The 15,519-nt window shown below is 39.5% G+C and overlaps 1 protein-coding gene across 1 annotated transcript in view; it reads left to right on the top strand.

Moving 5' to 3' along the window:
• Positions 1 to 15,519, top strand: part of CdGAPr (GTPase-activating protein CdGAPr) — a 57,598-nt gene that overhangs the window by 9,052 nt on the left and 33,027 nt on the right. Inside the window, exons 4-11 of the mRNA XM_074109146.1 lie at positions 300 to 397; positions 1,979 to 2,120; positions 3,219 to 3,378; positions 4,920 to 5,098; positions 7,696 to 7,787; positions 9,080 to 9,137; positions 10,577 to 10,703; positions 11,402 to 11,580. Coding sequence (XP_073965247.1) covers positions 300 to 397; positions 1,979 to 2,120; positions 3,219 to 3,378; positions 4,920 to 5,098; positions 7,696 to 7,787; positions 9,080 to 9,137; positions 10,577 to 10,703; positions 11,402 to 11,580 — 1,035 coding nt within the window. The remainder of the gene's footprint in view (positions 1 to 299; positions 398 to 1,978; positions 2,121 to 3,218; positions 3,379 to 4,919; positions 5,099 to 7,695; positions 7,788 to 9,079; positions 9,138 to 10,576; positions 10,704 to 11,401; positions 11,581 to 15,519) is intronic.

The raw sequence follows: 15,519 nt of genomic DNA, 5'->3' as shown, positions 1-15,519 counted from the left end.
TTTACCACGAGCTTTGCGGTGAAGGAAAACATCGTGAGGAAACCTGCACTAACCTGCGAAGCAATTTAATGGTGCGTGTGAAGTTCCCAATCCGCACTGGGCCCGCGTGGGAACTATGGCCCAAGCCTCTTGTTCTCAGAGGAGGCCTGTACCCAGCAGTGGAACGTATATAGGCTGGGATGGATGGATGGAATTTTTCGCTGACCATAAACTATGCACTTCACCTTCTGATATGTAAAGAATAATGTCAACTTGTACGGACGTTTTTGAGAAAAATCTTCTTTCTCTCTCGCCGCCAGGCTCGATATCGCTGACGGCGTTGTCGCTGACGCCGGTGACGTCGCAAGGGAACGCGATGAGCCAGTCAGTGCCCGCTGGAGGGATCGACGACGACTCAGTATGTTACCATATCTCTTACTAAGTTGTTGTCGACATCACCTAGTCTTAAGATCCGAAGAGGATTTGCACTTATCTGTTTAGCGTTTTAACCGCCACGGTCGGCCAAGCCGCGACAAAAAAAAATTTTTTGAATATCTTTCCATGTGCGGCCACGAAATGCCGACATGGCCACTACGGCACTTTTTCCAGCAGTCGTGTTTTACCGACCGTGGCGGTCATAGGGTTAATGGATGAAAAGTATTTATATATGAAATTTAGGGGCTGTTTCACCATCCATTGATTAGTGTTAGGTGTGATGCCGTCTCTATTTGTTTTGTTGGAATAGAAGGAGACGGCATCACGTTTAACCGTCGGTTAACGCTAATCAATGGATGGTAAAACAGACCCTTAGTGTATTAAAAAATACCCCTGGTGTTGCAGATGTTTATGGGCGGTGGTGATCTTTTACCATCAGGAGACCCACATGCTTGTATGCCATCCAGTCGAATAAAAAATAAAATAAAAATAAAAAACTTGAATTTAGCAATAAATTTAACGCCAATCGAAAGTTGAAGCCTGTAAGAAAGGAAGAGAGAAGACACTTAATCAAATTCACAGACACACAAATACAACAACAAAATAAAAAAAACAAATGTGCCGTGTGAAACGTGTAAAAAGTGTAAAATATATAAAGAAAAGATGAGTGAAAGACGATTTTGAACGGAAATGAAATGAAATATTTTATTTGCTATAACACTATGTTGGTTTCTGGGTAAATTTGATGTGACGGATCCTCTACTATTACTTTTTTAGGGTTCCGGAGCCAAAATGGCAAAAATGGAACCTTATAGTTTCGCCGTGTCTGTTTGTCTGTATGTCCGTCCGTCCGCGGCTTTACTCAGGACTATCAATGCTAGAAAGCTATTATTTTGGCACGAATATATACGTAAACTATGCCAACAAAATGGTACAATAAAATTTTTTTTTTTTATGGTACCTCCCATAGACGTAGTATCCAACCTTGTAATGTGGGGTATCATTGAATAGGTGTTTTAAAACCATTAGGGGATTGCTAAGACAATTTTTCGATTCAGTGGTCTGGTTTATTCCTGCTGAGCTGGCAACGTTGCATTTTTGTTAGTTTTTCTCGATTATTCCATAAAAATGTAATGAAAATAAAAATGTTTTCTGATAGAACACTTCTTAATATATAATTTAATGTGTCTACTCCAATAATTACCTATTCGTGATAGACTTTTATATTCCTTAAAAACGAATTAATGTTTATGACCGGTTTTTAAAGAAAATAAAAGTCTATAACGAATAATTATTGGAGTAGACACATTAACTTATATATTAAGAAGTGTTCATCAGACAACATTATTAATTTTCTTTCAATTTTTATCGAATAATCGAGAAAAACTAACAAAAATGCAACGTTGCCAGCTCAGCAGGAATAAACGATAAAATACGAATAAAATACGAAATCCTTAGAAAAATATTACTTAATTTTTTCGTAATGGCTACGGAACCCTATTTTGGGCGTGTCCGACACGCTCTTGGCCGGTGTTTTTTGTTCATAATATGTGGCATTTTGCAGCCACCTCCGCCAGCCGCCTCGTGCCGCTTCCCCAAGTTAGAGGAATGCGCGCATTTCCACTACGAGCGCGTGTGTCTGGGCACGGTGTCCGTCGAGCCCGTCGCCACCGACACACACGGCGCTGACTCACCGCAGGCCGAGGGTACGTGTTACACAGACACACTGATACATCGCACCGACACACTGTGTAAACACTGAGACACTGCACAAAAACACTGGCTCTCTGCACAAACGCACTGATATACTACAAAAGCAGACTGATATATCACACTGAAACACTGCACGGACGCAATGACGCTCTACACAGATACTCAAATAACACACTACGCAGATTCACTGACATACTATTATGCTGACACACTACACAGACGCAGACGCTGTGACATTTACAATACAGACAGTTTGATACACTACATAAACAACTGCACACTATACAGGCACTGAATTACATACAGGCATTATATATATATTTTTTTTAATTTATGACGGTGGAAGCATTCTACACTTCCACTGAACGTAGATAATAAATAAATAAATAAATAAATATCACGGACAATTCACACCAATTGACCTAGTCCCAAAGTTAGCTTAGCAAAGCTTGTGTTATGGGTACTAAGCAACGGATAAATATAATTATATAGATAGATACATACTTAAATACATATTAAACACCCAAGACCCGAGAACAAACATTCGCATTTTTCATACAAATATCTGCCCCGACACGGGAATCGAACCCGGGACCTCAAGCTTCGTAGTCAGGTTCTCTAACCACTAGGCCATCTGGTCGTCTAGATATAGTTAGTGTTTAGTTTTGTAACTAAGGGACCCCATACATCCCTGTATTTTTTTTTTGTATTTTTTTCTTAAATTGTATATTGTAGTTTTTAAGTATTTTATTTGTAATTATTTATTTTGAAAAAATGACTTTCTGCCAAGTTTCTTGCGTCGCATTCTTCTTGGCAATGATGGTCTTTCCGAAAGCGCTGGTAGTTTAAAAAATGACGTGTAAAAGTGCCCATTGCGGCCTATTTACTGAATAAATCATTTGAATTTGAATTTGAACTTTTAATACACTACACAGACACACTGATCACAACTCAGGTGCACTGGCACGACATAGAAAATAGTTTTTGTGCTACCTACATTTAGTTTATCTACTCCAAGTTCAAGCATTGTAGAGATTGTGGCGGATACGGCTGTGAAACTTAGAAGTAACATTAAACCTCTCCTGTTCCAGGTTGGATAACCCTAAAGGTGCGTTCGCACGTGTCGTGGCGCGACAGCAAGTCGTCCACCAAAGCCCTGCACTGCTCGTGGTCGGAGGCGAGCGACGTGCGCGAATGGACGCTCGCCCGCAACGCCGAACACTGCAAACAGTTCGATCATATGCTGCACAAGTAAGAATGCAAGCATGTGCACTACTACTACTCAACAGTAGTCGCTCGAGCCCCGCTCGGCGGAGCTCCTATTTCTACATAGGTACTTTTTTGGCTCTGGCTCTATGAACTTAACGGCCGACTCAAGGCTAGACCAACTTACCTATCTCTTCTCTCTCGTTCTCTTGTTTATCTCCAAGAGATCACATGCTGCACAAGTAAATATACGGTGTGCTGCCTTTTCGGCGAAATATGTTTCGTCAAATTTCACTTAGCAACCAAACTTTCGCCAAAGTTTCAATTGGCAAACTACTCGTTGGCAGAACTTTACTTCGCATTTTTCTTATTTCGCAACAATTTTATATTGCAAAACTTTACTTCATCACACTTTTATGTGGCAAATAATTATGTAGCAAATGATTGGCTGAGGCAAATAAAAAATTGACCAATAACATTTGGCCAATTAGATTTGTGCGGGCGAGCAAGACGGTTCAGAGCAGAAGCGACTTGGATAGTTTAGGTTCGATGTGAGGTTTTTTTTATAGCAGCCAGGATAACTGCCACTAGGAAAGTAGGTTGGATGCCATTCAATAATAATATGTTGCTAAATTAACGTATGCCAATCAATATATTTGACGAAAACATAAATTACATCTTAAAAAAATTCCAGGTAATAATTTGCATAATAATAATTTATCAAATCATTAGTTGGGAAATGATATCAGTGCGAAACGTTGAGTTGGGAAATAAAAATATGGCATAAATAGTTTTGGAGCTAATAATTTGCTAAATATTTTTCGCCGAAACATTAGTAAACCTTATATAATATACACCGTGGGCCGAATAACCCGAGGGATTTTAACAAGGTATTTCTGACGATAATACAAGTAAAAAATGTTATATGAACATAGGTTCAATTATGTACTTTAATTAAAATTATTTTTTAGAACAAAATAATTCAATTAAGCTTAGCACGGCCTTGTGAACAAGTCTTAGTTAAGAGAGTGAGTAAGAGGAACCAATCTGACGTGACAATCAGTAATCATTTTTAACGTTGACATTTAGTAACATACTTAGGGTGTATTACACTTGAGATTTTTCTACTTATGATTTTTTCTTAAATAACGATTATCTCAAAAACGGGTTGTTATAGGACTACATGTTATACTACTTTATATACTCCAATTGGGCTCTAAAATCGATGGTTAAAATCCCTCGGGTTATTCGGCCCACGGTGTATACCATACTTGCATATGAACATTCACACCCAGCCAGGCTCACATTTTGGCCCCACTACTAATGGTCAGAGCTCTGCTTGGCGGAGCACAAGTTTCTGCTTATTCTTAAGGGCCAAACGACCGACGCAACATCCCCCCTCTCTCTACTTCCTCTCCCATAAATCTATCAACTAAATCGTCAATATAAAAGTAGTTTCTGGGAAATTACATGCCTTGAAAAAAAAATGTACTTCGGTGAGTTTCTAGCCGGATTCGTCTCAACTGAAGTTTTTCCGAACTGGTGGTCGATTTTTGACATAAAATGCCTGTTCACAATTGTTCCAGATGCATATACGACCGCAAGGTATCCGGCCTGCCGAACCTGACAGAGAAGATTGACAGCTGTCAGGACGAGACGGAATATCGAAGCCTCATAGCCGACTATATGCACCACTTCTCGATCATCGCTGACGATACCATCAACTGCGGGCCGCTGTTGAATTGGCTGCAGATGGATAATAAAGGTCAGTTCAAGGTCAGGTCAGGTCAAGTTCAAGGTCAGTCTAGAGAAAGAAACAAGACCGCAGTCTCATAGCCGACTATACGCACCACTTCTTGATCATCGCTGATGAGTGATGACACCATCGACTGCGGGCCGCTGTTGAATTGGCTGCAGATGGATAATAAAGGTCAGTTCAAGGTCAGGTCAGGTTAAGGTCAAGGTCAGTCTAGAGAAAGAAACAAGACCGCAGTCTCATAGCCGAGTATATGCACCACTTCTCCATCATTGCGGATGACACCATCAATTGCGGGCCGCTGTTGAATTGGCTGCAGATGGATAATAAAGGTCAGTTCAAGGTCAGGTCAGGTCAAGTTCAAGGTCAGTCTAGAGAAAGAAACAAGACCGCAGTCTCATAGCCGAGTATATGCACCACTTCTCGATCATCGCTGACGATACCATCAATTGCGGGCCGCTGTTGAATTGGCTGCAGATGGATAATAAAGGTCAGTTCAAGGTCAGGTCAGGTTAAGGTCAAGGTCAGTCTAGAGAAAGAAACAAGACCGCAGTCTCATAGCCGAGTATATGCACCACTTCTCCATCATTGCGGATGACACCATCAATTGCGGGCCGCTGTTGAATTGGCTGCAGATGGATAATAAAGGTCAGTTCAAGATCAGGTCAGGTCAAGGTCAAGGTCAGTCTAGAGAAAGAAACAAGACCGCAGTCTCATAGCCGAGTATATGCACCACTTCTCCATCGTCGCGAATGACACCATCGACTGCTGGCCGCTGTTGAATTTCCTGCAGAATCGGCACAAATAAGTTTGTGTAGGAATAGTACATTGTGTCTTAAGGGCGGTAAACAAGGAATTACGAACGAGAGTCTATTAGAAGCCCGAAGTCGAAGACTGAGGGCTTTAATGAGTCGATGTTCGTAATTCTAGTACCGCCCGTGCGACATACAATGTTTTTCATCACATTTGCGAGTAAAATTGTATATTTGTAAAAGAAAAACTAAGATTTTTCCAAAAATTGCCGATACCGCTGACTGCGCTCTTGGCAGCGCCAGCCTCCGCGCCGCCCCACCCCACGCAGCATGTGCCCGACGTGCGCGCGCCGCGCTCCTGCACGCCATGCAGTATCAAATCATTGACCGACCTTGGGCTTCATGACAAGAAAATTAGTACGGGCAATGACTCATTTACCGACCACGGGTTTCATGACAAGCACATTAAGGTCGAGGGTTTTATTTGGGGGGTTGCAACCAAGGTAGCCTGCATGTTACGACACTGTTTACGAGCAAGTGTGATGAAAAACATCAAACGTAAGTTCCGACTTAACGGAAACGGAATCAGAGCCCCGTAACATCCCTGATACAAATCCATATGAAGAATACTTATTGAGAGAGAGAGAGAGAAACATTTATTTACACATATTCGATACACATAAAAATACATTAGATGGAAAAAGGCAAGCCGCAACGCTGTTTTTCAGTGGGACCCATTTAAAAACTAAAACATAATAAAAACATACAACACACTATGACGACACGAACGCCAGCGGAAGGAAGTTCGCAACCGGAAATAATGGCAACACTCGATCAGTTTAACCATTTTCGTAACAGTTAAACCTCAACAAGTCAAACCAGGATTGTAGTTTAATATTAACATTAATTTCAATAATAATGATATTGTGATGCATTACAATAACTCTCGATAAGTATTGCTCGCGGCGGCGGCGCTGGTGCCGGGTGGCTGTAATCAGTGGCGTGCCTAGGGTATCAGACTATGGCAAGCCGAGAGATATGATTTAGTATTTTTTATAATTTATTGTACCTACTTCCATCTTGTTGCCGTAAACTTCAATCTTCAGTTTGGACGAGCTTACCAAATCGCACTGAAGGCAACTGGATAGAATTTTACAGACATACACTTGGGAGTCCACACAAGGGACAATTTGGTCCGTTTCCGAACTCATTCTCTCCCACAGGCACTGCACTAGAACCAGAATACCTAAGCACTTATTTATTTTTTGAACTGATTGCATCTAATCACAACGCTACGCTACGGCCCACGGTTCGAAACAAACAATCATGAAGTTAGTTAGAAGTTATTCATCTCGCCCGCGCACTCGCGTCGCGTTCCAAACCAAACGCAACAAACTTCACACCGTAAGCCAGATTCAAAATTGCAAAGAAAGTGCTACATATGCAGCTATACATAGATATTTGCAAAACTAACGTTTTCCTAAGTATGAAGAGAGCGTTTGGAAGCCCCGTAAAAGCCCACGAGAGCGAGCGAGATGTCATGCTATTTACAATGTACGCCACTATCGCCGCGTAGACTCGCCGCGCCGCCGCCGGCCGCCGGTCGCAATCAGCGCCACTACATTAGCCATGCGGCGGATTACGCAATTTTTAGTTTACGTAAAATAAAGCGCGCTAAATTATTAAAGTGATTTTATTAGAACTTTTTTTCTAGTTTGGACGTTGTTCGGTTTATAAGGCAAGCCCGGCTTTTGGGCTTCTATGTAAGGATCGCCACTGGCTGTAATGAGCTGTGACCTTTACTAACCCAACTTCTACGGTATACGTAGTAATGTGCTATCGTTTGTTTACCAGGTCACAAACTGCTAGTGGCTAATGAGGACTCCAGCTCCATCAACACGCCGGCCGTGGCGGCTGCGTATTCGGTTAGGAAATACGTGTCGCAGGTGAGTTCTCGGCCTATAGCCCACTGCTGGGCATTGGTGAAAGGGAGGTAGTTGAAAAAATCACTGGTTTGAGGGTTCTGCATGTGGTTTTTATATTTAAAAATAATAAAAACTTAAACTCGGTGTGCTAAGCGTGTATTGTTGGAAGCCAAGAGAGAGTTGCCACATAAAAATAAAAAGAACATTAATCGCTTACTGTTTCTGGTGTACAATAAAGAGTCATTGTATTGTATTAATGCTGCAATCATTAAAATAGATTTCAACAGTAGTTCTCATGCGGGTGCAGTGCGGATTTGCTGGTATTTTATATAAAACTATGTTATTAGTGTACATACATTCCATTGAAAATAAAATGCGACTATTAAGGCACCGTGCCACAAAAAAACAGTTTTCATTTTTTTATGCATTTTTTGCAAGGTTATAGCTACAAACTTATTTTATGAGAACATATTTTATTTACTTTCATATAATTGTATCCAAAAAATGACCTAACCATAAAAATTTCATTTTTAATACAAGCTTTTTTTGCTGACTGTACTTGCATTGTCACACAAACTACATTTGCATACCAAATTTCAAGTCGATGCTATTAACCGTTGAAGAGTTCCGTCCTGTGGAGACGATCCTGGCCGGACCACCAGGATGTCACTACTAGATTATTGTATTGTCACGTGATTTACATAAGTATGCCAAATTTCAAGTCAATCCGACTACTGGAAGTTGGGCAAATTTAACTTGCAAGATTTGACTACAGACAGATAGACAGACAGACAACGGGACAGGTGAAACTAAATAAAAGCTTGTAAAAATACACTTTTATGATTTCTATGGTTTTTCTCGAAAAATAACTATAATGATTGGTTTTTTGGAGTGTCTTTGTATTTTTTATTTCAACTCCAAATTTGTTACTTTTACGGGTATCCCGTGAAACCATATCGAAAATACAAACTGAGATATGGATGCACAGAAAAACCAGAAAAAGAGACCAGCGCTGGTCTTTTTCTGGTTTTTTTGTGCATCCATGTCTCAGTTTGTATTTTCGAAATAACAATAACTCCGAAAATAATTATAGAAAAAGCTTCGGTGTCTTTGTGGAACCTCTAAAATAGTATCAGCTATCAGAATTACACACTGTGTTCGCCGTAAATTTCAGACAGATAGTCAAATACACAGACAGCCAACAAAGCAACTTTATTAGGGTTCCATTTTTCCCCTAGAGGTATCTACGGAACCGTACGTAATCGTAAGGGATCTTAAATGTTGTCATCTAATTTTTACTTTTTTTTCTACAGGCCCGGGATGAAATCAGTTTTGAGGTTGGCGATATGATCTCGATCATCGATATGCCTGGTGAGTCTGCTTATGCGAATCTATAGATGTATGCTTCAAATTAGAGGTCATCCATAAAAATGAAAAAAAAACTTTTTTTTTGTTTCAAAGCTTTTATTACTTGTAAATAAAAAAAACTAGAGTTCAAAATAATTTCAATCAGATATAGAGCAAGAGAGGAGAGGCCTTTGCCCAGCAGTGGGACACAAAAATAGGCTAATAAAAAAAAATAGTGCAGGAAATGAAGCAAGTTGTTGTATGGAGACCCATGAATTAATTTCTCAGTCGATGAAATTTTGCTCGGTTATTGTATCGTATGAGCCGAAACTAACATATAAATATCTAAAAAAAAAACACTCCTAAGTTAGGTATTTATGTGTAAAAATACAAATCTGTTTATATATGAAACCGAGTAATTCCTTTGTCCAAAATTATTTTACCAAATAAGTCATTTGTATCACTATGTGATACTAGAAAAAAATCTAAAACTTTTGTCAAACATGAGAAGGGTGTACTCCCTTTTCGGCGAAATATGTTTCGCCAAATTTCACTTCGCAACCAACCTTTCGCCGAAGTTTCATTTGGCAAACCAATCCTTGGCATAACTTTACTTCGCGTTTTTCTTATTTCGCAACATTTTTATATTGCAAAATTTTACTTCATCACACTTTTATGTGGCAAACAATTATGTAGCAAATGATTGGCTGAGGCAAATAACAAATAGTCAAATAACATTTGGCCAATTTTTATACATAAGGTAGGTATATCAGTCACGATTTAAAATAAAATGAATAAATGTTAAATTATGTGGCGGTTAGCGAGCGAAGCGAGCGAGCAAGACGAGACTAGGCAGAAGCGACTTGGATAGGTTAGGTTCAGAAGGCTAAGGCTAATTTTACTGTTGGGATGCACTACCTTTATTTCCTACACTAATAAGAAATAGGTATACCGTTTAATAGGTACAATCTAAAGTTGATAATCGTTTGCATGTCATAAAACAATAATGCCAATAGACGTGTCTGTCAACCTGAAAGTTCGACTTTAGCGACATATTCATTTGATAGGGATTTTAAAAATTGGTGGACCACTTTCTGACTGATGGTACATTATATTAAGGGGCTGTTTCACCATCCATTGATTAGTGTTAACTGGCGGTTAGGTGTGATGCCGTCTCTATTTGTTTTGTTCGAATAGACGGAGACGGCATCACATTTAACCGTCGATTAACGCTAATCAATGGATGGTGTAACCCAATTATTATAAAACAAAAGCGTGTTACATCGTGACGGCAAGAGAAATAAAGAAGGTGTAATATGCTAAATGTTCTCTATTATTCCATCAATTTTTTTTTTATTTGTGGCAGTCTACAAGGAAGAACGTCGCGTACTATGTTTGCGACAGTCGGGCGGACATTTCCGAGCATATTGTAGAAAAAAATATAACACATCTCGTGTCTCCAGGTCCTCAGGAGTCCACGTGGTGGCGAGGCAAGCGAGGGTTCCGGGTCGGTTTCTTCCCGCACCACTGCGTCGCCGTCATAGGCGATAAGGTCCCGCGGCACATGACCCAGCCACCGCCTATAGTCGGGTAAGTACAGGGGGCCTACCACGCTCTCTTAATACGATTCAGTTTAGGCTCTAAACTGAACTGCATCGCTATTTCGTACCACGACGTTACTTTTGCGATTCAGTTAAAGCACGGTTCAGCGACAGCGATACAGACATTTTCATTCAATCACTTCAAGCGGTTTTCGTACCGTGACGCTTAACTTGAGTGGGAATTGAATCGCTTCAGTGTCAAATTTAGCGATTCAGTATAAGTTACTCATTCTGTCAATTCTTTTGGAATTTTAAGTGTAACTTTTAAACTTTTATTCAAGTTTTATAACTTTTCATAGGTACTCACGACGACATTGTGCTTCTTAACTCCTCATTGATAAAACTAATTCATAGGTGCATAGGGGAAATTCGTGTCTGTACCGTTGACCAGCAGTGGTGTAGCGGTATAGCACGCGGTACGGAATACCGAGAACCTGGGTTCTTTTTCCAGTGCTGGTCTTGTTTTTCTGGCTTTTCTGTGCATCTATATTTCAGTTTGTATTTTCAATTTAGGTTTTACGGGATGACCGTAAAAGTAAAAATTTGGAATTGAAATAAAAAATACAAAAATATTCCAAAAAACCAATCCCAATTATTCTTTTCAATCATCCTACCCACAAATATTTTATCAACATTTTTTTTAGTTCCATTGTTTTCAACGACTTATTATTTCCTTTGTACCCACAGATCAGTAGCAGTGGCGCCCATAAAGCCGGTACTACGCAAACACGGCAAGCTGATCAGTCTGTTCAGAAGCTTTATACTCTCCAGGCCTTCGCGGCGCAGGCTGAAGCAGCAGGGCATATTGCGGGAGAGGGTGTTTGGGTGCGATTTGGGGGAGCATTTGCTCAACTTCGAGCACGATGGTGAGTTACCTGGTTAGATCGACATGATCTCCTGAGTCACTCTATAAAACGTGAATTTGTAGGATTCGAATTTGCCAGACATGCTTGTTTGACGTAGTTTTAAGCCCCTTATAATTTTTTTTTTTTTTTTTTTTTTTTAATAGCCTATATAGTGTCCCACTGCTGGGCAAAGGCCTCCCTTTCTCCTTCCACTCGTCTCTGGCCTCGGCAAAATGTTGCCAGTCCGGCTGGAATCTCTCCAAATCGTCCGCCACCTTCTTTTAGGCCTACCTCTGCTCCGGTGTCCGTCGCTTGGAACCCAATCAGTGGTGATTTTAGCCCAACGATCCGGATGCATCCGGCAGACATGTCCTGCCCAGTCCCACTTGAGTTTGGCGGTTTTCGTCCCCACATCAACAATTCGGTTTTTGAGCGCAGTTCAGTGTTCCTTATTCTATCGGCTCTTCGAACACCTAGGATACTGCGCTCCATAGCCGCTGGCAAACCTTGAGTTTGGACTTCTGGGCCTCAGTCAAAGACCAGGTCTGAGCACCGTAGGTTAGGATGGCAGGATGCACATGTCAACGAGCTTGCGTTTTAAGGCTAGTGGAAGTTTACCCTTCATTAGTGCTTTCATGGACCAGTAGCTCCTCCAGGCATTTTCAATACGTTTGTCGACTTCTTTGCCTTGTCTGTTTTCGAAGGAGACTATCTGGCCCAAATAAGTATACTCGTTGACATAGTGAATCACATGCTCATCTACCATTACCCTACGTTTGATGCTATAATTAAATAATAATAATAATAAAGCCCTTCTATTCTGAATTCTCTACAACTTCAGCAGTACGTGTTTAAGTGTTCTATTCTATATTATGTCTCTGAATTCAGCGTGCCTCTTGGCATAGGCCTCCTCCAGCTCTCTCCACTGAGCTCTGTCTTCTGCTACCCTAGTCCAGTAAGGTCCCAGTGTTAGGCGGATGTCGTCTCTCCATCTTGTTTTTGGGCACCCCCTTCTTCTACAGTCCTCTCTTGGGTACCATAAGGTTACTTGTTTGCTCCATTTGTCCCTTCCGCTGCGCAGCATATGTCCTATCCAACCCCACTTCAAATGGTTTATGCGAGCTATTATATCTATGACTTTAGTTTTTCTTCTTATGTCTGTATTTCTGATTTTATCACTAAGTCTGATTCCCAACATGCTCCTTTCCATTGCCCTTTGTGTAGTAGCTAGTTTTTCTCTTATATTATAATTGGTCATCTAATAAGCATGTTTGTTAGTATGATGTGACACAACATTTCTTGTGTTAAACTGACTGTACTACTTTTTAACCCCCGACGCAAAAGAGGGGTGTTATAAACTTGACCGCTATGTGTGTCTGTCCCACACACACTTGTCTGTGGCACCGTAGCTCAAACGGGTGGATCGATTTGAATACGGTTTTTTTTTTTAAATTTGAAATCATGTTTTCTAGCGATGGTTCTTAGACATGCTATTTTCCGGAATAAAAACTACTCCGTGTCCTTCCCCGGGACTTAAACTATCTGTACACTGAATTGGCTAAGTAAAGTTTTTTGGAGAGGCGCTAATTATATTTTTTTTCGATAGTCGACGTCTTAATAATCGAGGAACTGCAGCTCTTTTATTTTTATTTCCTCTTATTAATTAGAAATATTTTTTTTAAGTGGTAGATATGACGTTTGTGAGATTGAAATTGCAGAACCGTTGAGGGCTTAGTACTTAGTAGAAACAGTTAAAAAAAAAAACGAAGTCAACTGTCACTGCTGTCACTGTCAAGTAGAATCTAACCTAAAACCGTTTTATTTACTTTGCGATTTGGTGCGATCAGTGTTTTTTGGATAATTTTTAAAGACCTCTCAGCACAAACTCAATACTTTAAAATTTGCCGCATTTCTCCACGACCTTTGCATGATAATTGGACCACGATTGGATAGTTTAGACGACTATTTTGGCTCTGCTTCTTCGACAACGCTATCTTGCAGTCTCGACGACACTTGGCTTGATATTTGGACTGCCTTACGAGTAAATTCGAATCACAGTATCCCTACAATGGATTCAGACGACTCCGACAGTATTCGAGTTGAAATAAGCATTACAGAAATGTTCTCTAATGCTTTGTACGTTGGTCTATGAAATACAGACGAGATTTTCAGAATTCTGCGTATTTATGCATCCTAGTCTTTACAAGCGACTTGGTGCAAGTCAGCTTCATCTTCCACTGCAAGTTGCTCATCAACAACATGATTATACGAACGCTCTAGCCCTTCAACATCAAACACAGCAAAGGAGAACATAACAGAAGGAGAGATATCGTGTTTTTTTACCAAAACAATAAAAAGGACATGGTCTCAGTAAGAGTCATGCTATACATTAAAATATTTATGCACAAATGAGGTTTATATTCTTTATTTCAAAGTGTATTGAAGGAAGAGTTTCTGCTAAATCATTTACAGAATGAAGTGGCTTTGTATGGCTACTAAAAAGGGGGTGATTCCATATAAAGTCATAGCGACCTTGAGGTTACATGTGAAATGCGTGATTTGAAGATTAAAAGAATCCGTATTTTTGAAGCGTCTCTGTTATTAACCATAACCACATAAAATTATGTAGACAAGCTGTCTTATTGCATGTGTTTTAGATAGTTTTAGTTAATTTGCAGAGTAATATAATAAAAATGCAATAATTTATGTTTTATTTATTTCATAAATGTACAAATTATCATAAAAACGTTTAGCATAAGCTAAACGCATTGCATGTGTTTTAGATGGTTTTAGTTAATTTGCAGGATAATATAATAAAAATGCAATAATTTATATTGTTTTTATTTCATAAATACACAAATTATCATAAAAACGTTTAGCATAAACATGTGCCTCAAAAGACCCAATTTTTTGGAACATGTATATAATATTCCTGGCAAAGGGTAATTTAAAAACAAGTCGTATTTTTAATAAATTAAATATTGTGCCATCCCCATAAAGGCATTAGAAGTACTCCTAAGAAATACAAGGAAATATAACACAAATATTATAGGTCACTATGTGTGTTAAACCGGGATTTTAGTTTACTTTTGCATCAAAAGATGTCACTATCTCGTCTCAAGGAAAAGCTGAATCGCGCTGTAAAGATTTTTCCGGCAGGCTATAAAAGGGCTGTCAATCATATTAAACTTTTCATTTCCTAAGCAACCATGGTTTGATTAACTTGTGTGTTATATGTGTAAACAATATGCGTACCATTGATCATAAGTTATAACAAAACCGTGGTGATTTACTTGTATTTTTAGTACTTGTACTTGTGACAGTGACCCTAGATTGTATTGTTTGTTCTACCAGTTGAACTGGATGTGTGTATATATACTAGCTTTTGCCCGCGGCTTCGCCCGCGTGGAATTCGGTTGTTCCGCGCTGTTCCCTCGGGAACTGTTTATTTTTCCGGGATAAAAAGTAGCCTATATCACTCTGTGGCCCATAAACAATCTCTATGCCAAAATCACGTCGATCCGTCGCTCCAATGCGACGTGAAAGACGGAGAAACATACAAACACATACACTTTCGCATTTATAATATTAGTATGGACTATGGATATATATGGCATTCAACCGTTTTATTTTGTCTGACTCTAATACATACATGACCGGGAATCGAACCTAATCAAAATCTCTGTGAGCAATGTTACAAATTCTGCACATTTTTCGTTATTTTTGATGATGTAAATCATAAGTGAAAAGAAACATATTTTACAAGATTTTATTCGACTTGCAATGTACGAGTATGTATGTATTATAATTATAAACCAAAATGAGAATACAAATTTAAAGTACCATTAGCTTAGCACAGCAGTACTTATACTGATTACAGATTAGATGACAATGCAAGACAAGTATAGTCAACAAAAAGTATTGTGAGGAAAAATAAAAGCTTACACAAATAAAACCAAA

The sequence above is a fragment of the Choristoneura fumiferana genome, chromosome 28 (assembly GCF_025370935.1).
Source record: "Choristoneura fumiferana chromosome 28, NRCan_CFum_1, whole genome shotgun sequence".
Classification (NCBI taxonomy): Eukaryota; Metazoa; Arthropoda; class Insecta; order Lepidoptera; family Tortricidae; genus Choristoneura; species Choristoneura fumiferana.
Note: the sequence above shows the minus strand (reverse complement) of the source record. Positions and strands in the feature narration are given on the sequence as shown.